The sequence below is a fragment of the Ziziphus jujuba genome, chromosome 12 (genome assembly GCF_031755915.1).
Source record: "Ziziphus jujuba cultivar Dongzao chromosome 12, ASM3175591v1".
Classification (NCBI taxonomy): Eukaryota; Viridiplantae; Streptophyta; class Magnoliopsida; order Rosales; family Rhamnaceae; genus Ziziphus; species Ziziphus jujuba.
Genome location: NC_083390.1, coordinates 21,679,309 through 21,704,995, shown reverse-complemented (window position 1 = coordinate 21,704,995; position 25,687 = coordinate 21,679,309). Strand labels below are relative to the sequence as shown.

Here is a 25,687-nt window from a genome sequence, read left to right as displayed (position 1 = left end):
CATATGACAAAAAATAATGGAGGCAACTCAGATCTTAATTCAAAGGAAATTAAAAAAAAAATACATATATATATATATATATACACACACATTAATCATTCTTGGAATCAACATAATTGCATTTCTCTAAATGGTTACTTTGAGCTTTAGAGTGTTAATTAACTCTGTTTCACCACTTGTGTGGTACTAATTTTTCTATTGATTCATCCCAGAATTTCAAAGAAAATAATGTCTTAATTCAGAATGAAATATATTTCTGTGTGCCAACAATAAAATCTTTCATTTCATTCTTAAGAAATGAAGCTGTTCCATTATACTGAAATTATATATAAGTTAAGGGTTTGAGATTGTGATAATTTATAATATACATATACTTGTGAGATATAGGATAAGTCCAAAAAACAAAAAAAGAAAAAAAAGATACAAGGTTTTGGAAGAGCCGGATAAGTATACTAAGTAAATGGAAAAGGACCCAAAAAAAAAAGAGAATAATTTTAGAATTAGGAAATATAATACAAACTAAGAAATTTAAACCTTGTTTGTTACTAATAAAAAATTATTTAATGTAATTTACTATAAAAAAATTTATAAATACAAATTCGAAAAAGCAGGGCCCTTCAAAATCTGGGACCATAGGCATAAATCAGTAAGCCTCGAGTCGGCTCAACAGTTAATCAGATGGAGATACTTCACTTCAGATGGAAAAATCAAGTTTGCTGCCGAGGCATTTTGATAGATCATGGATAGTCTTGATGATCATGTTGAGTCATGACGACTAAGAAATTGGACCATACAGGGATACACTTGCTCCACTGCCTACAAGTTAAAAAAAGCACACAAAGACAGATAAATCAGTGACCAATTGAAAGCGCAAAACATAAATCACCTAAAACTGTTGTCAAGTTTCACCCATTTACTCACCCCATCCATACGATAGAAAGTTTCAGGAGGAAAAAAAAAAAAAAAAAAAAAAAACATTGTCTGTGCAAAAAAATAATTTATAGAAATTTGAGACAATATTGGTCAATGACATCATTATAGAAACTCTAAGAAAGCTTGCTCCAGTCACAAAAAAATTAAAAATTAAAATTTCATACCAATCTTCCTCCCACCAAATCATAATGAGCATAATGTGGACCTTCAGATTCTCCAAATACTTTGTAGGTGACCAAGTGCTCTGGTATTAGCTTAACAGTTTCTGGTACATTTGAAATACCATAAGCAACAAAAACGGGAAATCAGAATTGAAAATACCTAAAGAACGTCATTTTTAATAGGACGTACCTTCAACAGCTTCAGGTGGGCATATTAGATCCTGGTCTCCTGCGAGTGCCAAGATAGGTACAGTGGTTTTATGTAGATGATCCTTGTAAAAGAAGTCACCTCTTCTATTGCACAATCCACCCTCTTTAAAAGCTGTTGTAAGCTGCAAAATAAGTTTTGCTGGTATGGTACCTGCCAGTTGTAATTAGAATTTAAGTCCATCAGTACAGCTACTAAGAAAATGAGCGGACAAAAATTATTATGCCATGTGGTACTTTTTCGCTCTAAGGGGGAAACAAAGATCGGACATCTTACGAGATAGAATTACTAGCATTTGGGATAATAATACAGAATTATTTGCATTTCTCACATGACTGACCATGTTATGTTTTCTGCATACGTTGCACACTCTCTGGCTCCTCTCCTGAAATTCACTAAGTCCACATGCTTTAATTTTGTCTTCTTAACTATGCAAATATTATATGGATATCATCTCTGAAAATGCTATCCAAAAAGATCAACCATTTTCACATACAAACATTAATCAAGGCCGTCTTATCAATTCAAAACATGTCTGGTACTTTCTGCATTTATTGTTTAGGAAAAGAAAGCAACCTATAGTGGAAAATAGTATAAATCGAATCTTATACACTCCGTAAGCAGGGATACTCACAAAAGTTGTTCAATACAAGTTTTTTCAACAAATCTGGATGCATCATGTCTTCCGCTGAAATGAGGTTATTAAGCCACGCCAAGACATATGGAGGACGGGATGAAAGAGGATAAGCTGCTGCCAATAGCGTCCCCAAAGGAACAACAGGGACACTGAGAGCCTGTGCAGGATCTGCCTGTACAACAAGTGCCTTATTCAAGTATTGTACTTACGTAGAGAGGACAGCATAAGCATATTTCTGAATCCACTTACAAGGGGCAAAAGCAATTTGAGAGTTGACTTTGAAGAAGTGTAATCAAGTGATGACGCCAAGGTAGCTACAGCTGCTAATCTGGGGTCTCTTCCTTCAAAACCTTACAAGATAAAATAAAATGAACACTTCAGATGAACAACCTTTTTTTTTTTTTTTCCCCTACTTGGGAAAAATGACAAGGAAAAGAATCTAGAAGAATCTATTAATCATACGAAAACAAGCCTCATAGCAGCAAATTCCTTTTTTGGGAAAAAAGAGAAGGAAAAAAACATTACTGGTAAAAAGGTAAAAACATCAGGACCACAATGTTAAACTTATGTCGATAAAAAATTAGTTTCCACAAAAAGTACAACTGGCTTACTGGTTTAATATAATATAAGGCGTCAAGCCATTGAAACAGTACACTGCAAAACCTAAGGACATAAAAAACAATAGATAATGGATGGAATCTCACCACATCGTGATAGCATTGCATAAAGCAAGATTCCACCCATAGAGTGTCCAATTGCAAGCAACTTGCCATCCTTTGACTTACTTTCTGCTCTTATGTATTCCATCTATGTAGGATTTGTTGGAGATAGTTAATTCATCAAGTGATTAATTTTCAATATTTGTAAAACATTCCAGAAGGCAAAGTCATATAAGTGTTCAGCATATCAATTATGAAGACTGTAAATAAGTAATCATATCATAGCCTTCCAGCAAGATAAAATGTCACCTCACCGCAGCAGGAACATCCTCTTCCAGGTAATGATCGAAATCCCAGTCATACTTCACTATCAAGTCAAGTTGTTTCTGAAAATCTTCTATGGTTGAAGAAAGGCGCTCTTGCAAGTCAAACAATTGTGGCGAAACAGATTGTTGACCATCTTCAATGATATTTACAAGCCTTTGACTCAGATCCCTAATTTGGTTGGTAATACCTGAGTTTTGCCCTGTTTCCAACAAGCTTGAAAGCCTTTCCCTTATTTCATTAAAACGTTCAGACAGCTGAGAATCTACTAAAAGCTTTGAAATTTGATCAAGCAACTTAGCAGACATGATCTTCGATTGACCTTCGCTAAGGAAGCCAGAGAGTCTCTCCGACAATCGCATGAAAGTTTCTGTCAACCTGGCGACCAGTTTCGATTCATCCCATGCTGTTGCTATCTGTGTTATGTCTCCTTTGACAACAGAAACTTCAGATTTTCCTCCTCTAACATCAGAAAAGTCAGAAGCTATAGTGTTGGGAACATTATTTAACTGCCGTTCTGAAGACAATGTTACATTGGTTACAATCTCAGAAGCAGCTTCCATCTGCTCCGATAATGCATGGGCAGTCTGCTCAATTTCTTTGGAATTGGATCCATGCACACTTAGTCCAGCTCCTCGTACTTCAAGGATCCACGTGTCAAATCCTTGGCCAGCCATATAACGAGCAAATGAGCACTGAAAAGATGCCATAATCATTAGTAATACTTCATGGTATATAATATCAGAACACTCCTAGACAAAAGGTCAAGCATAAGGACTGGCAAAACCCATATGATCTTGCATAAGTTATTGTGGACTTTGCTCACCACCAAAAAGTTTCAAACCATTATAACAATCTAATAATAAGCTTCACAAAAAAGAATTCACAAAATAACACACTATTGAAACAGATTTAGAGTTGACACATGCAGATTATTATAAGCTTTGGCATTCGAGTACAAAAAGGTCATAGAAGCAGTGAACAAATTAGCTATTTATTGCAAGATGTCATACATCTTATATGGACTTTGTTCACCACTGAAAAGCTTCAAACAAATTATTATAACACTATAAAAATCAGATGGTTTGATCATGTTGTCTAAAAAATGTATGTATAACCATAACTACAAAATGGCTCCAAGCTTACAGGATTATAAACACCAACTATTAGGAGAAATTTGGGAGAACCTTCAACATTTAAATAAATTGCATCATTGACCAAAGTCAAGGTTATCACGTCCTCTGTCTAAGGCATAATTGATGAAGTTTCTCCATTTTAATTGCATACCACATTAACCACTAATTTTCATTTCCTGAAAACTCCTTCCGGACACTATTTCTTAACTGCAGCGAAATTTATTGTTGACACTGTTTTTGTTGCAAACATTTTAAAAAGGAATAACAACAAACATAGCTCACAAAACTAGCCAAATAAAGTGGCTTGTAGATATACTGTATTTCTATTTCCTAAATCATATATTGTAAATTTAGCTATTTATCCCATCTGTAACCCTAACAGTTTCTGTGAGACAAAACAAAAAACTTGGTACTTGTAACTATGCCAAAAACAGAATCATGTCTATATGTTTTATACAACAAAAAAATAAAAAAATTGGATATTTATGTATCTGAAAATTAAAACTTTTTCAGCAGAAATGAATGAATTTGAAAGCAAAAATTCAATGAAAAATACTTACCCCAGGTGAAAGATCGTATCCAATGGCATTAGTCCCCACTCCAGACAACAGCAACAGAGGATGATTCCTCTGAGGCGCCTAATATTCAAAATCCATTACAAATCAAACAAAATCAAAATCAAAATCACAAAATTTCCACCAATTAGAAAGCTCATCTTTGCCAAACGTTAAAAAAAAAAAAAAAAAATTGGAAACCGAAACCTCGAGGTCTTAAAAGTAAAATTAAATTACCTTTGGGGGCGGTTGGTATCGCCAGAGGGCGAGCCTCCAATCAGAGTTCGGGACTGACACATAATGAAGCTCGTCGGCCGTACATATCGCTGGCTTTTCCGCAACCTTAACGAAATCGTCTCCGCCGCCGCTGTCGCCGTCAGGTGAGAAAGCTCTGGGCCTAAACGACGTCGTTAAAGCCCGCCGCGCAGATGCGACGGCGCGTGAGCGGATAAGGTTGGGTCTTAGACAGCGAATGATAGAGGACGATGAAGAAAAAGAATAAGAAGAAGAAGAAGAAGAAGATGAAGCGGCCGCTATGTGAAGAAGCGCAAAACGCATGTCGGATTGAATCGATGCCATTTCCGTACAGTCCCGCACTAAAACTTTCAAATTATTACAAACTTTTTTCAATAATTATTATTATTATTATTTTTTATAAATTTCATTTAATTTCTCTGACCGTGCAAGACGAGAGTTTCAATGCGTATGTTTAGGCGGCGTATGTGTTTTTTTGTTTTTCGAAAGCAATTTCGGTGTTTCGGTTGTTTTTCGGAATGTGTTTTTGCATTTGGATTTGACGTGTGGCTTTTATGTTTTTTGGGATTTGAGCTTTTGACGGTGGCTCTGGCAGTGGCAAGCTTTGCTTTTGGTGGGTGACTGACGTGGATTCTCGAGACAGCTTAGTCAACAAAATTCGGCCATTGTTTGCTCCTTTTGCTTTATCACCTGCTTCCGATATCACTCACACTTTTCAATACTGCCATTCAGACAGCGGTCCTATTGGATGTTAAGATTATCCAAATCCTAAATTAAAAATTGGATGTGAAAATTGAAATACATTATTCATGTATGTATTTATTTAAATACTAGTCGATTAAATTTCATAACTTTTTTTTAAAAAAACCATTATGTCTTTATCAATAAAATTAAATTGTTTCTCACAAAAATATAAGATGGAAATTGAAACACGACTTAAAGATATAAAAGGTGTTGAATTCCCAATAGTGACACTTTTTTTTTTTTTTGGGATGAAGACCAATAATGAATTAAAAAATTTGTAAAAAAAAAAAAAACTCTGAAAAGCCTTGCTGAACTTGGAGGCCCAGAAAAGTTGACACTTCTTACGGCCCATTTTCAGATCTGGCCTCGTTAGAACGGCCCAAGTCCTCGACTCAGTTTCTCCACTTACCTCTCCATTGTTGAACCAGCAAAAGCCGAAAAACGCAGTCTTTTAACATTTGAAAAGCCCTCCCGTTCGAACTCTGCTATCAGAGGAAGCAGAATGTCAAGAAGCGGCAGTGATGGTGGGGGCGAGGTGGAAGTGAAGAGGGTGTTCATAGGAGCAGGATGTAACAGAGTAGTCAACAACGTTTCATGGGGTGCCTGTGGTTTGGCGGCCTTTGGTGCTCAAAACGCTGTCGTTATTTTCTGCCCGCAGGTCCTCGCTTTGTGTTTCTTCAAAACCCATATTCTATAATCTACTACTAGGCTATTTCAAACTTACAAAGATTTTTTTTTTTTCCTGAAAATTTCTGGGTGCAGACTGCTCAAATTCTGACGACGCTTCCGGGTCATTCAGCTTCTGTGAACTGCACCCAGTGGTTCCCAAGTGCTAAGTTTGCTTTTAAAGGTACTTTCTTTTTTATTCATTTTTATTGGATTTCTTTCCATTTACAAGTTGCTGCTGGAATTGGTTTGCTGTTATGAAGCTTCAAAAGAATGTCATAATGCCTAGTAGAACGACTTTTAGATCTTTTACTCTGTGTCATTACTGTGATTATTAAAATTTCTGTTATTTTCGATTATTTGGTTTTGCTAATGTGCTATTTCAATTCTTTTTTCTTTTTTTGGCAACCACTGATTCTAAATGGGTTTCTAACAAAAATATTGTTTATCCACAGCTAAACACTTAGAGCGGCATTACCTCCTTTCTGGAGACGCTGATGGCACCATTATTTTATGGGAATTAGCTCTGCTTTCCGGGAAGGTAATTCGATTTTATTTATTTATTATTTTTATTTTTGGATATGATCAACACTAGTCGATGCTAAGCATTCTTGTGATTACAAGTAGATAGTATAAAAAGTGTCAATTTCTTTTTGTATTTGGTTTCTTGGCAAACACAATTTCACATAGTTTGGGAGGTTGTTGAACATATTAAATTTCCTGTGGCTTTTGTAAAAGGTACTTTGACAGTGTTATACTTGTTATCTAAATATGATTTACTAAATAAAATCTGACAATCTGCTTGAAGATTTGGTTTCCTGTTGAAACAAAATAAATATTTATCGACAGCGCTTTTATTTTGTTCTCTCTTTTCACCCATGACAGTGGAGGCATGTATTAAAAGTACCAGAATCGCACAAGAAGGGTGTCACATGCTTTACTGGGATAATGGTATCGGAAACTGTGGCAATCTTCGCGTCTACTTCTTCAGATGGTACTGTTCATGTATGGGAGGTGACTTTTCCATCTACTAATGAAGGTCAGTCAAGGGTACTTCTGAATATATTGGAAATGTTAGACTGTTTTAATATCATAGTTCATTATTTTTCCAGTTTTTCTGTTGGCATTTTCATGTTGTTGGCCATGCTAAAGAAGAGTATACCACACAATTCTGAAGTTGCACTTTTATCTGGTTATATTATTAAGTTGGCAACTCCATTCTCGAAAACATATTGGATTCCCTAGGAAGCAACTATTTTAGCAGTTTTTGGAATCAAAATTTATTGGTTATGTCTTTCTTCCTTTCTTTTCCCCCCTTTGCAGATATCTACTTTGCAAATTGAATAACATGGTCCAACTAATAAATTATATTAGAAAAGAATGATGCAGGAATTAGGACTATAAGAATTCTGCATAGGTTTTTTTTGCTCCTTTTACATGGCAAATGAATAGTTGTGGAGGCATGAATGCTTCAAAAATAAGTTATTGCGCTTACTTAATGTACATCTACAAAGGTCTACACACTTTACCTTTAGCTTCATCTTCTGTGCAAATATTGTTAGTTGACCACACTTAACCGTTTATATTGTTAGTGTCATGCTGCTATGCTAGGGCTTTCAATCTATGCTCGTGTTTCGTTTTAATTATGTGAATCTTTTTGATGGAGTTTGAGTGCAGTCTTCATTGTCCAGCTTATATACTTTTTCTTAACCTGAGAAAACTTAAATTGCATATTTCTTGGTTGTTTTAGGTGACTGTAGATTGTTGTCTCTGGAATCTCTCTCTGTTGGTTCAAAACCTATGGTAGCACTGTCATTGGCTGAGTTGCCTGGAAATACTGAACATTTAGTTTTGGCAATGGGAGGATTGGATAACAAAATTCATCTATATTGTGGGAAGAGGACAGGAAAGGTCTGGAGCCCCAGACTTATACCTAATATTTTATTTACCTCTCAAGTCTTTTTGTGATGTATATGTATTGACTTTTTTTCCATAATTCACCCAGTTTATTCATGCTTGTGAGTTAAAAGGGCACACAGATTGGATTCGAAGCTTGGATTTCTCATTACCCATATGGACCAATGGTGAAGCAAAAAATATTCTTCTTGTAAGTTCATCTCAGGATCGGGGCATACGCGTATGGAAGATGGCTCTACGTGGTTTTTCAGGCAATTACCTTGGTGCAATTAGGAAAGAAGGAATTAGTCTAGCATCTTATATAGAGGGCCCTGTATTTGTTGCTGGCACATCCTCATATCAAGTATCTTTGGAATCTCTGCTAATCGGACATGAAGATTGGGTGTATTCAGTGGAATGGCAACCTCCGACAGTTGCAGCTGGAGAAGGTATTGCTCACCAACCCCAAAGCATATTATCTGCTTCAATGGACAAGACAATGATGATTTGGCAACCAGAAAAAACTTCTGGCATCTGGATGAATGTTGTTACTGTTGGGGAGTTAAGTCATTGTGCACTAGGGTTTTATGGTGGTCACTGGAGTGCAAATGGAGATTCAATTTTAGCACATGGATATGGTGGGTCTTTTCATCTCTGGAAAAATGTTGGTGTTGACTTTGATAATTGGCAACCACAAAAGGTCCCATCTGGGCACTTTGCAGCAGTGGCAGATATTGCATGGGCAAGATCTGGTGAATATTTGCTGTCTGTCAGTCATGACCAGGTAATCTGAAAATGTAGAGCAGTTTGAGATAATAAAGATTTGTAACATGAGTTATGGAGGAAATAAAGTTTTGAATTCCAGAGGTGGATATCGACAGAATTCTGTACAAAGCATTACAAATGTCAATGTTGCGTTGCTAAATTTTATTTGTTACTGTCCTTTTAAATATGCAGACAACTCGAATTTTTGCTCCTTGGCAACATGAAGCAACTTCTCTCAGTGGTGGGGATTCCTGGCATGAAATTGCACGCCCTCAAGTTCATGGACATGATATTAACTGCGCAACCATTATCCAAGGAAAGGGGAACCACCGTTTTGTCAGTGGAGCTGATGAGAAAGTTGCCAGAGTATTTGAGGCTCCTTTGTCTTTCTTAAAGACACTTAATCATGCCATTTCACAAAAGTCTGGCTTCTGTGAAGATCTTCAATTAGGTGTTCAGATTTTGGGTGCAAACATGTCTGCTCTTGGGCTATCTCAGAAACCTATTTATGTTCAGGGTGAGTTTCTCTCTTGTTCCTTTTTTGTAGTGAAGCTCTCTTGTTCCTTTTTTTTCTTCGAATCTATATGCTTATGTGACGTTAATGGTCAAATAGAATGATAAATGAATTAATGAGCTTCTTTTTCTCTTTTTAGAAGCTGAGAATGAGACTGCTGACAGAAATGGCAGTGATTCATATGACACCCTTGAAACAATTCCAGATGCAGTTCCAGTAGTGTTGACTGAACCTCCCATTGAAGATCAACTGGGATGGCATACACTGTGGCCAGAGTCGCACAAACTTTATGGTCATGGGAATGAGCTGTTTTCCCTATGCTGTGATCATAGGGGGAATCTTGTAGCCTCATCATGTAAGGTATATGGAACCTTTCCTATCAGCAAAGCATGTTATAAATATAAGTTAACACAAGTGGTATGCCACCTGGCCCATGCATGCCATCTCAAAGTATGTTGGAACCCTATGGGAATAAGTTGGATGGATTCCAGGTTGATGTCATAATTTGTCACTCATCATAGAATACATATTATATTGCAGGCTCAATCAGCGACAGTTGCAGAGATATGGCTATGGCAAGTTGGTTCATGGAAGGCAGTAGGTCAGTTGCATTCTCATAGCCTGACAGTGACACAGATGGAATTCTCTTACGATGACAAATTGCTTTTATCTGTTTCAAGGGATCGCCAGTTCTCTGTTTTCAATATCGAAAAGACAGGTACTAATGCTTACTGTAATTGATGTTACTTAATTGATGCTTTCTAATTGATTCTAGTGTTGAAATATTGAGGGTTTTCTTCTTTGAACTACGAAGACAACTTGTTAGGTTGCAAACTTGGAGAGTCTTTCTAATTTTTAAATCTTTGACGTAACTAAAGATAAGAAATTTGTGAACTTGACACCATGCTTTGTCTAGCTAGTTCTGTGTGCATAAAAAAAAGAATCTGATGTTCAGGACCTTTCATCTCATGCAGAGTGATTTACAGGGTAGTGAGAACTAAAGAGAATACAAAATTTTACCATAATAATCCACATTTAGGTGGAAAGCAGCAGTTCCATAACTTTATGCACAACCACCGAAACCACGTACGTAGCTACTCTGGTTGCTGTTACAGATGGTCCTCTAGAACCTATATATGTTATTTATGCTGCTTTTTCTTTTTAACATACAGTCCTTAGCACCTATAGATTCTTTGTTTCTCACCACCCTTTCTTTTTAATCTCTTTCTGATTGGAGCTCATATATAGATTGATTTATTCCTCATTAACTGTATCTCTCCAAGCCAATGGTCCAGTAGAAATATGTGGTTTGTTTTTGTCTCGATCTGGAGATTTTTACTGCCACGTTGGATCAACCTCTAATAATGAACACTGCTCAAGATAATTTAATTCATGTTGAAACTAGAAGAGCTCATAATGATTTTCTGATACGTCTGTTAGGTACTACTGATGAAATAAGCTACCAGCTTCTAGCAAAGCAAGAGGCACACAAGAGAATTATATGGGCATGTTCTTGGAATCCATTTGGTCACGAGTTTGCAACAGGTTCCAGGGACAAGACGGTGAAAATTTGGGCAGTGGAAAATCAATCTTCAGTTAAGCCTCTTTTGACTTTGCCGCTGTTTAAAAGTAGTGTCACTGCACTATCTTGGGTTGGTCTTGATAGCAAGAAAAACAATGGTTTATTGGCAATTGGAATGGAAAATGGACTCATCGAATTATGGAGTCTTTCCATAAACAGAACTGGTGATGGAAATATAGCAGTACTAGGTGCAACCGCCGCTCCTGTTGCCCGGCTCGATCCAGTTATGTGCCATGCATCTGCAGTAAATCGTTTGGCATGGAGGAACCCTGAGAAGAATGAAGATTTCAGCAGTATGCAGCTTGCTTCTTGTGGAGCAGACAATTGTGTGAGAGTGTTTGATGTAAAAGTTAATTAGTTAGATGATTTATTTTATTTATTTATTTTTTTAATCCAGTAAATTAAAATTTTGTTATATCTTTTCTAGATACCCACCCAGTTTTCAGATTAGTCTCCTATTGACGCCCAAATTGTTGTTACTTTATAATTGTCCTAGATGGACCACACTAATTTCGTTGAAGTTCTTGCAATTTGACAGGCCACCAGCCATGCAATAGTTGACAAAAACCTTGCGAATTGTAATTTTGGACCGGAAGAAACATCTATCAGGGACACAGCAGCAGAAGAAGAAAAAAAATGTATTCTACCACGTTTGGCAAGGTGGCAGAGTTAAACGTAGTCAAGCATATAAGATTTATCATGTTGTAAAATCCATACGTATTTGAAAATACATATATAAATATGAATAATAATGTTGTTAAACTATCAGGAATTTCTAAAATTGAAAGCAGTCTAGTCCAATCCAATCGGATTTAATGAATTCGGTAATTATTGGTCTGCTTGTGTCATCAAGCATGGTGGTAGAAGGCGTGACAATGTTGACAACGTTGCTTCCATTAAACCAATGAGTAAAGGGAGCTTAGTTTCAAAGACAAAACAAAGGAGGCGCTCAAGTGGAGTGAAAAACACGTTCTTGATTGTGATTCATAATTGTAATATTATTTTTTTAAAAAAATTTCAAACCAAGACAAAGTATAAGGATTGTTTCATTGAACGAGAATAGTGGGCGCAGACATTTTCCATCTGATTAACAATCCTGGTCTCTGTATTCAAGATTGGAACTTTGAATCCTTGACATATTATATTCCTCCTTTAGGGGACCCAGAAAATGAAAGAGATAAAGTAAGAAAGAAAGAAAGGAATACCCAAGATTTTTCTGACTGTAACAACTGAATATTAGATCTTTGGAGCAAAATCATTGAGAGATCTCGAATCAAAATTTTTATAAACGTTCAATTCAGGGATTGAACTCAATCGGGGTCCAGAGTTCCTTGTTCGAAACAAATTATACCAAACCAACAAGAACGTTGTAATGGAAGTCGTTATCTTGCAGCAACGGCAGCATTCTATAGATTCCATCAATCTTAAAGCATGAGATTCTGGATGTTAAAAAGCTACAGGCATTCTCTAGAAGAATACCTAATAGCTTTCAATTAAATGATTCTGAATTGGAATCCAGATCCTCAATATCAAAAAAAATATAAATATAAGATGAATTATATTTTACTCATCTTTAATTGTGGTCAGTAAAAATAAGCATTAAAAATCGTTTCACAGTTTGAGAGATCTGTATATTCTATTGTTTAAATCAACAAAAGTATATTGTTCATTTTAATTTTTTTTTTTTTTTTTATTTTAGTAACATAACTTTTGTAGTCACATACTCATACACAAACTTTGTCATAAACAAACATAATTATTTTTTAAAAAGTGATTTGCTTATTATTATCGTAAGAAATGAGCTGTCCTTGATAAGACCAAGACAGAAAGTGGTAATGGGAAGAAGCAGAGTCACCAGCTTTGGTCTCCAAAATGACAATTAAAAGTGACTAAACACGTGTTTAACCTTTTAATCTGCGTCACTAAAAAGTGTAATCTCTTCCATCCCCAAAACCAAAAACCAAAGCTTAGACATGAAACCTCGTACGTCTATTCATTATTTAATCACTAATTAATACCAAAAATCAACATTTAGACAATAAAACAAAGAATCTAAACTCGCTGATTCTCATGTGAACTATACAGTAACTGTGGGGTTTAGATTCTTTGTTTCAAAATTTGCATTTTTTATAAGACATGGTTTTTGGACTTTTATATCAGATGTGTCTTTCATATTTCATTATTTGATCTGGCTTGGATAATGGTGAGTAGATTTTGTGTATTATTTTGTTTCTTTTTATAGCCAATGTTTTGAAAAACGATACCCAAAAACATATTGTCCTTTATCGTTTTGATCTTTCTGAGAAACCAACCAAGAGACTTTTGTGTTCCTATCTTTGAAAGATTCCTTCACCAATTATGCACATCATGGGGATAAGTTTATATGTTTAAAATTATGCATTGGATTCAATGGAACAACCAAATTTCACCATAGCTGTGCATATATCGGTGTTTCTGGACTATTCGGTTCTAGATAATTTTAGATGCGATCAGCTTGAGTTCTTTATAAAAATTGAAATTTGCTTTAGTTTGCATTTTGGGTTAACCTGATAGAAGAGCTTGGAGGATCTAAGAGGAACCAAAAATAGAACAGAAATTAAATTGGGATCGTCAGGCTAGAATTTGATTCTCTTTGTCTATATAAATAATTAAAGCTCAAGCTTTCCTCTATAAGCTCATAAACAAACTTTGAGCACACACTTTGTTATAGAAAGAGTTGCTTATTAAATATCAAGTTTGAAACTGAAATATTTTAGTATATCCTCAAACTAAATTTTAGATTTCACTATTATGCTGTGCTCTTCTCATGTAAACTAGATTATAGACTTGACCTTGACCTTTACCTTTACCATGCTACTTATTATTATTATTATTATCATTATTTGGGCAATTAAAAGCATGAATCAAGCTTGCAAACCACCCAATTCTATGTCAAGACTGACGCCCTAGATTAGTAATCAGCTCAGCATGAATTAAACCTACTATGATCACAAAAGATTTTCACTCTCGACCCTATCTTTCTGGTCCCCTTTTCTTCCCCTTTTGACCGAAAAAGAGACTGAAAATTCTACATGAATTGAGACAAACCACTAGGGCTTAAAATACAATATTGCAGCTACACAAAAGTTGTACTACTATCATAATTACACATCTTCATTCTTCATAAATTCATTCGTGAAACCACGATTTATGTTTCACCCTGACAGAGGAGACATGGATTTATAGTGTTCAGTGGTTAACACAGGCCTGCAAAGCCATGCACTGCAAATCCCATAAATCACAACCTAAACAAGGAGTTGAAAAGGATGGTTTAAGGATCGCTTTACAAAACAAGGCTATTTGTGCAGTAGGAAAATCCAAATCTAATGCATTCATGGAGCTAGAGGCTGCAAAGCTATTTTGATTGGTCTTGCCGAGGAAATCAGATTTCTGAGCATTTGATTTGATTCCAATGGATAATGCAAGAAGAACAGGAGCAGGCCAAAATCCTAGTGTTACTTTGAGTGTATCACAATGATAGGACTAGAACGCACTATTATGGCCAAGCAAAGCCTTGGAACATGTAGGCCCCTGTTCCCCCAACATCTGCAGAAAACCCTTCATAAATTTGAAAAGACAAAAGCTCTTGCATTGCAGCTTATGAAACATTTGTTCAGTAACCCATATATACGAACTGCACAAGCACACCACATGTAAGTTTTGAACTTTTACAGTATATATATATATATATATATATATTCTCAGACCACTTTCATTTTCCTATGACAATAAGGAAAACAATATGACATACAGGAAAAAAGAGTTTTCAAGACCACCAGAGTTTCTTATTATCTATCACAAATACATACCACAATCCAGTACCAATGACAAGACACTAAAAACAGGAAAATCTTAAAACAAAAATCAAACCCATTACGCAAAATTGTTTCTTTCCTTATGAACTGGTTTTTTATATAGTGGCTGTGAAGTTCTCATCTGCTCTTCACATTGTCATTTGGCAGCTGCTCAGGAAGCATTACAGCACCAGTCCCTGTCATGGTCTGATACTGAGAAGGCATTGTAGGAGCCAATGGCTGTGTATAGTATATCTGAGCATGAGAGGGATCGCTACTATACTCATATGTGTAATTAGCAGTAGCTGCCGAAGTAGGAGCAACAGACTGAGATGGGTGATGAATCTGAGAGTAACCGACATATTGTTGCTGATGCTGAGTAGAAGGAACTTGAACCAGAGGCGGAGCACCAGTAGTTGCCGTTCTGTACATACCCGTGGCAAATTCGGGCTTAGCAATGGGAGCATTTCTAACGGGGTTGTAAGCAGCCTGTGTAGCGACAATAGCAGGGTTGGAATGCGTTTGGGGGCGGCTGGAAGGGATGGTAGAAGGAGCTTCACCCATATTCGATTGCTGCACAGAAACATTGTTGTAAGCTTGGGTCTGTCTTGCAGGCACATAGTACACAGGGTATTGCTGATCAAGCTGATGGTGATGATGCTGAAGGTGTTGCTGCTGTGGAGGATATACAGGGTAATAGGCTGAAATTGGAACATTCCCAGCCAATTGATGGATATAATGGGCACCAGCATGTACGAAATGCTGCTGCTGTTGTTGATGTTGTTGTTGTTGTTGATGTTGTTGTTGTTGTTGATGTTGTTGATGTTGTTGATGTTGTTGTTGTTGCTGCTGCTGCTGCTGCTGCTGTTGTTTCGGATCAAATTGGGTTTGCAAAACATATCCAGAATCATGAACCTGTTGCTGCATCTGGACCCGAGTGTTTGGATCGGACATATTAACTTTTGGATCCACTGGGTTCGCCGGAACCCTTGTGGCTCCGGCAGGGAGTTGAACAACTTGGTCTTGATAAATTAGAGGTTTTTGGCGAGAAATTGCACTTGCAATACTAGTATCACTGTTTTAAATAAACAATTAAACAAGAAAACCCAATTCAGAATCTAATTAAGTAGTAACCCACTTCACAAGAAATTCACAACAGAAAAATTCTTTACACAAACAAAATTAGCAGATGGACAACAGAAACGAAATTGAATCAAATGGGTATGAAATTGATGAAAACGTTACCTTGAAACTGAATCCGGGGATGGCAAATCGATAATACCGGTGGGCTTTTGCTGTGTCTGAGGGGGGAGATTCTGAGGCTGAGGCTGTGGTTGCTTGCGATACCCCATGGGCACTCCGTGGTCGGATCGCTCATCGTCGGAGACAACCCGACCAGGATAATCAGATGGGGCAGAGTTCATAGGCACGGCGGTAGGCATTACAATGGTGGTGGGCAACGGAGGCGGCGAAGAAAGAACAACGAAACCACCTTCCTCTTGCTTCTGCACAACTTGTGCCAAACTCATCTGCGCAAACTGTTCCTCAATCCCACCCACCTTCTGATCTTGAACCCTAACCCCACCACCACCACCACCTTCCTCCACGTGGACACGAATCGGCGGCAAGTTCGCCAGCGACGGCGACGACGATGTCGACCCGAAAGACGACGTCGTCTCGAGCATCGGCGAATCGGGAACGGAGTGAACATCCTGCCCTCCTTGTTTCCCATTTTTTGAATTCCCAAACGACCCAGGCTGCGAAGCCTCAACATCTCTAGAACTCGAATCGAGGTTATTCCCAACACCAACGATAACATCGTCGTCTAGACCCAACAAGCAATTGACGGAGGCCGAGTCGGAAAACCCTCTGTTAATCATACCGGTAGCGCCATTGAGCGCGTTGAGGAACCAATCATCGGCTTTTGCTTGGTTATCGAGGATGGGTCCGATCGACTGCGACGATTCGGGTTTCGAAGGGAAGAGAAAGAGACGGAGACGAGAGGGTTTCGAGGTAGAACTCTGCGCTGTCCGATCGTACTCGTCGATCATGTTATCAAGGTCCTCATCGGTGGTTACGGAGATAAGCGAGTCGAGGTCCTCACTGGGAAGCTGGTACTTGAGAGTAAACGGCCTGCCGTTCAGAAGCGTCTTCGAAAGACGAGCGGAGAGGTCAGAAAGGGAAGTTTGGCGATCCACAACGACGATGCGAGTATCGCCGCCGACATAGCAAAGCGACTTGTCGTGTGGGCGTGGGACTATGTGACCACCATAGCTGCACATCAGCCGGAGCCGGCTGGCAGCCGGAGGAAGCGGGTCGTCCCATGAATCGGTGTTTCTGGACCTGGGAGAAGATTCGACCGAGTCGGGGTAGCTCAGGTGAGTCGGAGGTGCCACCGACGACAGGGGTGGGGCCGCCGACGGCGGAGGAGGTGGTGGGTCCATAGGAGGGACTTTTAAGGGAGCGGTTTTGGTCCTTCTCAGAGGAGAGAGAAAGAGTCAGAGAGAAAGAGAGAGACAGTAAGAGGGGGGTTGATGAAATAGGAGTAGATGATCTTATAGTTACTCGAAAACCCGGGTCTGCTCTAGTCCAGCTGTTTTTAATTGTTTTTTTTAATTTTTCAATTTTTCTTGGTGGGAGTTAAATAAATTTTTTTTTTTTTAATCTTTTTTGACGAAATTGATGATTACGTAGGAGTTTAAAGTAATTAATTAAAAAATTGCTGGGCCTCTTTTGGTAAAAAAAAAAAAAAAGAGAAGGATTGAAGAAGGAATTTACAGCGGAGTTTGAGGGAGTAATTCAGTAAAAAAGGAAACTTGGGAAAAATATGAAACTGTGGACCGGTCCAGATGGTTTGACAGCTCGTATACTAATTGGCTCCAGTTGGGACTGTTTTTCAGTGGCAGTTTTCTATGCGATGCGGCGATCAGCTGCGCCAAGGATCATTGTAATCTTTCTTTTGGTCTTATAGATACGCTCGCCGTGGTCTGCTCCGGTCTGTATACGTATCTCATTTTTTTTTTCCTTTTTTTAATAATATTAGATTTTATGAAATTTTATTTATTAAAATTCACAATATACCATATTTTATTGGATAAATTTTATTTATGTATTCTTTTATCCACAGAATTTTATATATATGTATTTAATTTACATAAATTTGTAAATTTAGATAACTTTAATAATAATTATATTTCAAAAGTTCATACGGCAATATGAAATAAGATTAGCATTAAATACCCTCACACTCTTAGAAGATTGGGGATTTTAAATATGTATTTCTCCATCAATTAAATATTATATATATTTGATAGTTGCTAATGACAAAGTATATATATTTTTTATTCTTTTTTATAATAAGTTTCAATATAAAAAAATATTAATTAATTGAGGATATAATAGAAAGGAAGCTTTCACACCTACGTGTTTGAAAATTAAATTTCAAATCTTGACCAATGGAAATGATCTCATATTGCAATATCAATATCTCATAACATAGAATTATCATGAGGTATCTTTTTTTTAAACTAAAATAAAAAAAGGATATAATAGACACTTTCTTTTATCTGTAGGCAACTAGTTGAGTCGTAGAGGGAATACAAAGAGACTACCATCCGGGTGTTCCTCAAAATTGCTGCCACTTGAGCAAGATTTTTGCTAAAATTACCAAACACGTTTAAATTAGCTTAAAGTAACAAATATCGACTTTAAAATGTTTTTTTTAATGATTAAAAAAAAACTTCAAAATGTATCAGAAAATTATGCATAATTTCTGTCAAAATTTATTGATAAAAAATTATATTTTACATATAAAAAATACAAAATTGATAAATAATTTTCAAATAATATTTTCATTTTCACAACTTTTTTTGTCCCTTTGCTATCATGCAAAGCAACTTTGGAACAAAAACGCGTTTCTAAAAAAGCCAAAGAATCAGAGAGAATACACGCTAATCCCGTTTTGGGGGCAAAGGCAATTGCAAATGGGTGAGAGCTGCCCCCACTTAACGGCTTTTGGATATTGCCAAACGGAGCCTTAGCCGCAATTCAGGCTACGCAGCCACAGGTGACGTAATCATTCTGCACTTTTTTTACCAAAACAAAGATCAACGATGAAGATAACTCCAAGAGGAAAATAAAAAAGAATCAAAGGTGAGCAAGTGTTCTCACGCGCTTAACGAGAACCACCATTGGCTTTGTGACTTTATAAGCCAGTATTATTAGCGCGTGTGATTAAGAAGGGTAGGATTTTTTCAACAGTTACGAGGCGGCGGCCGTGAGACGCACCGCTGTAAAGGGACAACGTTTCGCCAACTGCCAAGCCAAGTCAGTTTTTTTGTTTTTAAAAAAATAATAATAAAGAAATTATTTGGTGGACAACAAAAATTTTTTAGATGCTCGTTGGGGAAGGAATCCGGTGCTTCCGATATACAATACAACCTTTATTTTTGCGGTCTATGCCCACGTTTGGGAAAAGCGTAAATAATTTTTTAAAAAATTTTATTTGTCACCTTTACGATTTATAAAGGATTATTATTAATAAAACTTATTTGTCTGACATTTTAACTTGTTCTCTCTTATGAATTTTTTTTCCTCTAATATATTTTTAATTTGATTTAAATACAACCAATTATTAATTGCAAAAGCATCTACAAGGATATGTTTAAACTAATGACATGTTATTTAAGCATGCCATTGTCAAAATATAACATTTGTCTTTTAAATTTCTTCAATGAGAGATTGTAAAATGGCAAATTTTGACATCGGAGCCCATTTTTATAAAATATGCAGGTTCTATGTTCTTTGATAAATTAATTAATATTATCTTGATTTAATTGATAAAAAAATAATATTAAAGTGAAATTTAATTGATAAAATAGTATTTAATAAGATTTAAAATTTGATATTGTCATTTTATAATATTTATTATCAAAAAATGAATGGTGAAATCTAGCATTGACAGTAGTATTTAGCATTGAAGAGTTCGTTGCATTGAAGAGCTCATTCTAATGTACAAATGACATTTATAGTTTGAGATGCTTTTAGTAATGGACCCCACTTTATAGATTAAGTTGAGATAAATAACGAAATTGATAATTTTTTTGGGTTTTATTATGAGAATTAGCTCCATATAAATATATTTCCATTTGTTATTTTGATGATTGAAAAACGTAGGATTCTTATCAGGTAATTAGTGTTTTTTGGCATATACAAGTAATTTTATTTTATTGTGCTTAGAATGAAAAAAAAATCGGGTCTAATTATTTAAATTAATATATTCCAATTTCCAAAGGATAAGCAAGTTGCACAAACTGATAAATTTTTCTAGGATTGTTTTTCTCTTGGTGAAATTTTTTTTCTAGGATTGTTGAATTTAAGAGCAAAGCAAATACCCAAAAGGTCAAAACATCAAATGGGTCCAAAACCATATAACAACTCCACCACATAGCCAAAAGGACAACAATCTTGATTTCCAAATAACACGAAAGACCTTTTGCTAAGCCATTATTGAGGGATTCTGGTCAAGATCTAACTCATATTCTTGTGGTGTTATAATTCACGGGGTAAGATTTTAGATGAATTGGACTAGAAATCTGCACTATAAAATTTTGAATATTCATTTTACCCCTAAGAATTCTATTCAAGCAACATAACTTTATAGCCTTTACAAGGGATATTAACCATTTAATGTGTCCTCAAAAAAAAAAAAAAAAGTGATGAAATGATTACGCTATTTTTCAAAATAAAAAATTTATTCATTTCACATTGAGAATTAACGTATAAGTAATTAAACCATTAACATTTCAATGCTAATACTCATAGTATGAATATATATATATGGTTTTGTTTATTCTTTTAGTTGATGAGTATTTTTAGAAAGTTTGCTTCTCTAACCTTATCTGGACCGCACAATCAAATTTATTGGTATGTTCACCAAAAAAGTAAAAGAAAATTCGAAATTATTGGCATAGTGCTAGTTGAATCTCCATAGATGATTGGGTCAGAAGTACATTCTATGATTATACTATAACAATATTATACATTATACGCATTAAGCCTAAGAAACAAAAGGAATACAATTTGATTTTTAGTTAAGGTTTATAATTGTTTTAGAAATTGAAAAAAAAAATGTTTTATACTATTTAATAATTATAAATTATAATAGGATGATCATAATTATCCAAATAATAAACTTATCATATAATCACATTCACACCTAAATAATAAGGAAAAAAAATTGCTCTCCTGATAAAAAAAAAAGAATAAATGAAAAACTTAGAACCACAAGTTTCAGAATGGAAAGAAATTAAAAAATAATAGAGATGACTGTTGAATTATACGTAGCCACCTGTATAGACAATCCGACTTTAGGCTGATGGTGTTGCATATAAACAATTCAATCATTGTATTCACCAAAAAAAAATTAATGCAATCAATGAGACGTACAGTCACGTGCACATCACGCAACTTCCAGCTCATCATATTTCACAATCATCATGACTCGGACACTCGAAACGAAAACCAACGTGGATCTCCACTGATATGGAATAACAGACGCCATTCAACCCAAATCTTCCTAATACAAAATAAAATTTTGTAATTATTATTAGAATAAAAGTTATTAAAAAGTGTTTTTTTCTAATGATGTTTTATTTGCTTTTCATCGCAAATTAAAGAACAGAATCACTATACATTATTCATATAAAAAAGAAAATATAAAAATTCAAATTCAAATTCAAATTCAAAATTATCGTTACAATAAATATATAGTTTTACATTGAATTGTTTTGGTAAGAGCTCAACATATTCAAAGTTGAAAATGCATGGGAATAGAATTCATTCTCTCCAACCAGCTAGGCTTTAGTCAGCTAGCTTATCACTTATTAGCTCTTTGTAATCTTAATGGAATTTTGGTTATTTGGTAATGTTCATAGATTCTCAAAGTTGGGGACTGAAAAAAATAATAAAAAAAATTAACAAACCAAATGGAAATTCTCAAAACTTTTTTAACAAGATTATATTCTTTAGACGTATTAAAGTCATTGTCCAATCATCTCAAAGTCTTAAAAAGTAACAAAATTGAAATTTTATTCCAATTAAATACACCATCTGATATGCAATGTGAGTTTGAAGCATTTAAATGATGGTTCCATGGGTTATTAAATTTTCTTTTTTTACCACATTTGAAATACAAATATTTATTTTGAAAAAACTCTGAAATGATTATGTTTAAAGATTCAATTTAGGATAAATAATAATAATAATAATAGACATTATTCATGAGACTATTCATTATAAAAGAATTTATTAGAAAATGTGATCAAACATAACAATCCTTACAAGATCTTTTTAAAATAATAGATAGATAATCCATTATTAATTGTTATTATTTTTGTTAAAACATATATACACACACATAATTAATTAATTAAAATTATAACAAAATTATTGAAAAATAAATTTTAAATTGAATACCTATTAGATAGACATTTATGTCATATAAATTGAAAGCCCTTCTAGTCTTTGTATCACAATTCATATAGCTTTTGGTGCTTTTATGCTCGAACTGATGACAAAATTTATCGTATATATCTTATAATCAAGTTATATATAATCATTTTTCAAACTAAAGTAGAAGATTACAAAATTTATCGTATATATCTTATAATCGAGTTATATATATAATCATTTTTCAAACTAATGTAGAAAATACCATACTTTAAAGCAATTTCTTGAAGCGGCAAATGATAAATCAATACAACAAAATCGGGTAAAAATCCTTGCCGAAGGAAGCCTACGGGGATTGATAAGATTGTTTGCTTTGGCCTATATAATCTTATAGGCTTCAATTATATAGATCTTTTTTTTTTTTTTTTTTTATATATTAAAGGTGGGAGATTTGAATTTGCATCCTTATCACAAAAATTAGTTTATCTTCACAGGGATAGAGTTGGAAAATTTAGAATTCAAAATTTCTGCCATATTTTGGCAGCAACATTCATGTAAAGACCCCTTATATTTGATATTGTTATCCAAATATATTCACATAAAGACTTTGTTATTTAAAATAAACTCTCATTGTTTTTTTCTGCGAATAAAAATAAAAAAATAAATAAAAAAGAAGAAGAAGAAGAAGAGGTTTGGTGTGCTAATATAAAGAATGGTATATAGATGAGATGGGGATTGCAAAATACAAGTGGTAGAGACCACGTAAGGATGGCTGTGTCTTGTCTCCTATTTTTGTTTATGTTTTGGGGATAAGATAAATTAATACTCCACGTATTTGACCAAAACGTTCGTTCTAGATATTGCTCACAATAAAGCAATTTGTCCCATTTCTCTTCCTCTAATAATTCAATGCCTCTTCCAAATATATACAATCTAATATATTTAGCGTTTTCATATTCCCAAATTCGGACTTTGTTTTTATATACACGTAATTTCTAAATAATTTCAGTTTTCCCTAGCTTTAATGATGATATATGTGTGTTGTGTTCATACATATATGCCAATTCATTAGCTATCTAGCTAGCCTAACCTACCAAAGTACCAATATTTTCACAAAACAGAAGGTATTAGGTGAAGATAACTTTAGGTATATATATGGTGATCACATTAAAGAGATGTGAATAATTTCCATTCTTGCTCAAAACCAACAAAATCGTATTCAACTTGCATTCTCTTGTAGATCACAAAAAATAAAGCAACCTATTCTTCAAGAATTTTATGATGTGTTTGCCTTGGGATTAGCTTCCCATTAGTGATTCTTATGTTATAAGAATTCAATTCTTTTATGATTCCATAAATTTGGCTTTGTTTTTTTTTTTTTCTTGGTGAATAAAGAATGCTATCAAGCACAAAAAGCCTCCCAAGGAAGAAATAGACTTATGTCCAAAAAACCATCCTCAGATAACGGACAAAAATAATATGCAAATTTCTAATTTGGGTTCAAGGAGAAAATCAAGTTAGGAAGGAGGCCAAATCCCAACCCAGGTCCACAATAATAGTCAAGTGTCGCTTTGGCGTCCAATATATCCCTGTTAAGTGCCTCACATATTCTTCTTTTTTATTATATATACGTGTGGGTAGAATATTTCAACTCAGTATGACTGCAGAAATAAACAGTAATTTTATTATTAGACTCTCTCAAAAGGCATATGTATAACTCTGTCAGACAAGCATATATGTCCACTTTCTTGGCAGTTTGTTTATAATATTAACATCGGCAACTTTGAGCAAATAGTTTTTTTAAAGTTCCACTTAAATAGTTTAACATTTACGGGACACAAATAATGATGCTTTTTTCATGTAATCATGTCCCAAATTCAATTTAAATATTCAAAATGAATTATGAGTTCAATATACACAAGGCTTAGTTAGAAAATGTTTTAAGTAACATTTGGATGTAAAATAGAGAGGCTTTAAATACAATATTGATTAAAAGAAGAGGAGGCTTTCGAAGCTTAGGAAACTGTGCAATTGGTGTAGAAAATGGTGTGAAGAAGGAGAAAAGGGAAGGAGAGTGTGATAGGGTGGTGGTCCTTATGAGACAAAACAATCTCAAATTCTGGGTAGTTTGGAACCACTTTAACAAACAATTAGACAAATATATGGAGGTTTCAGGTTTTAGGACACACAGCAATGTCCCAAAAAGTTGATAAAAGCTATACGACCCTGATTTTGATCCCCATTTTTCTCTTTTCTCTTTTTGCCCTTTACAACCCAACCTCTCCATGCCTATTGCCCAGCACTCCCTCTTCTTTCATATGCCAATAATCATTATCACCTTACAATTATTAATTTAGTTATAGTATTTAATATACCTTTTTTCTTTTTTCTTTAGTATGAGTTAAAATTAAAACCCAAAAACTAAGTAATATAATGAACAAAATGCCATTTAACTGAAAAGTTATTTGTGCTTTGTCTGCACAGCCAAAAAAAAAAAAATCTGATATACCAGGATTTCAGTAAATAAAAAAGAATGGTTTTTAACTTGGACCAAGCAAACCAACGTCCAGCTGACAATGATTTAGATTATGTGGGCCTGATTTTGATTTACACTGTGCTAAAAAGTCCAAACCCAATTGGTGTGGATTGTAGACAGTTATACAATAAAGGTGATGACGTTTATACAATAAAGGCGATGGCATATCTTTATTTATTTATTTAGTTATATATATATTTTTTTGTAATATAAAGGACAGAAGCACTTTTGAATAAAAAAAATGAAATAAAATTAACTTCTAAGATGCCATTGATAGGAAGTTGATTTGTTAAATTGATCCCTACTAATCTTATTTTACTTTAATTTCATTTGTATAACATCTTTAACGGAAAGACTTTGATATTGGATGCCTTTCAAGTGATGCCCTTATAGATCATTCATTCTAACCCATTTTTAAGTTGTTTGGAATTATATAAATGTTCATGAGATTTGAATATATCGCCGGAAAATGATTTGTTACGTTAAGGATTTTTCCTCTTTATATATATATATATATATATATCTGAGTTAAAACATTTGAATTCAGAAGTTTTATAGAATAAAATAATCACTTTACCCGTCACACAAGGAATATTAAAACTTACAAATCGTTTTCAATTAAACTTGAACTCTTAGAGAAAGTAAGATAGTTACTTCCTTCTTCTTTGTTTTTTTGGCTGAAATAGTTACTTTGGAGCAGGAACTGGAGTGATATTGTTAACCATTTCTATAAACAAGAGTTTGTTTGACCTTAATTTATTATCATATATCTTACAACCTTCCTTTACCTAAAATGCTTGTCAAACAGTGTTTTGGAATGGGCGTCTGAGCAAAT

At 34.8% G+C, this 25,687-nt stretch overlaps 3 protein-coding genes across 7 annotated transcripts; 1 reads left to right on the top strand and 2 right to left on the bottom strand.

The window, feature by feature from the left end:
• Positions 1 to 475: 475 nt before the first annotated feature.
• On the bottom strand, positions 476 to 5,610 carry LOC107413342 (uncharacterized). 5 transcript variants are annotated; one of them, XM_048462301.2, is made up of 9 exons: positions 4,850 to 5,596; positions 4,619 to 4,696; positions 2,913 to 3,617; positions 2,644 to 2,746; positions 2,189 to 2,289; positions 1,937 to 2,111; positions 1,285 to 1,455; positions 1,098 to 1,198; positions 476 to 816 (listed from the first exon to the last, which is right to left on the bottom strand). In XM_048462301.2, the coding sequence occupies exons 1-9, from the start codon at positions 5,189 to 5,191 to the stop codon at positions 757 to 759; spliced, it is 1,836 nt and encodes a 611-aa protein (XP_048318258.2). In that variant the 5' UTR covers positions 5,192 to 5,596; the 3' UTR covers positions 476 to 756. The 5 variants fall into 5 exon arrangements, 2 of the variants coding, with proteins under 2 accessions (XP_048318258.2, XP_048318261.2); XR_009635083.1 differs by lacking the exon at positions 476 to 816 and adding an exon at positions 1,643 to 1,730 and having other exon boundaries at positions 4,850 to 5,610; XR_009635084.1 differs by lacking the exon at positions 476 to 816 and adding an exon at positions 1,643 to 1,697 and having other exon boundaries at positions 4,850 to 5,609.
• A 375-nt stretch (positions 5,611 to 5,985) lies between these two features.
• On the top strand, positions 5,986 to 11,815 carry LOC107413341 (elongator complex protein 2). Its single transcript, XM_048462300.2, has 11 exons — positions 5,986 to 6,269; positions 6,374 to 6,461; positions 6,733 to 6,818; positions 7,163 to 7,316; positions 8,028 to 8,188; positions 8,283 to 8,957; positions 9,131 to 9,455; positions 9,592 to 9,812; positions 9,993 to 10,170; positions 10,893 to 11,377; positions 11,573 to 11,815. The coding sequence occupies exons 1-11, from the start codon at positions 6,114 to 6,116 to the stop codon at positions 11,705 to 11,707; spliced, it is 2,664 nt and encodes an 887-aa protein (XP_048318257.2). The 5' UTR covers positions 5,986 to 6,113; the 3' UTR covers positions 11,708 to 11,815.
• Positions 11,816 to 14,727: 2,912 nt separating this feature from the next.
• On the bottom strand, positions 14,728 to 17,413 carry LOC107409866 (protein PAL OF QUIRKY). Its single transcript, XM_016017289.4, has 2 exons — positions 16,113 to 17,413; positions 14,728 to 15,942 (listed from the first exon to the last, which is right to left on the bottom strand). The coding sequence occupies exons 1-2, from the start codon at positions 17,309 to 17,311 to the stop codon at positions 15,006 to 15,008; spliced, it is 2,136 nt and encodes a 711-aa protein (XP_015872775.3). The 5' UTR covers positions 17,312 to 17,413; the 3' UTR covers positions 14,728 to 15,005.
• Between the last annotated feature and the right edge of the window lie 8,274 nt (positions 17,414 to 25,687).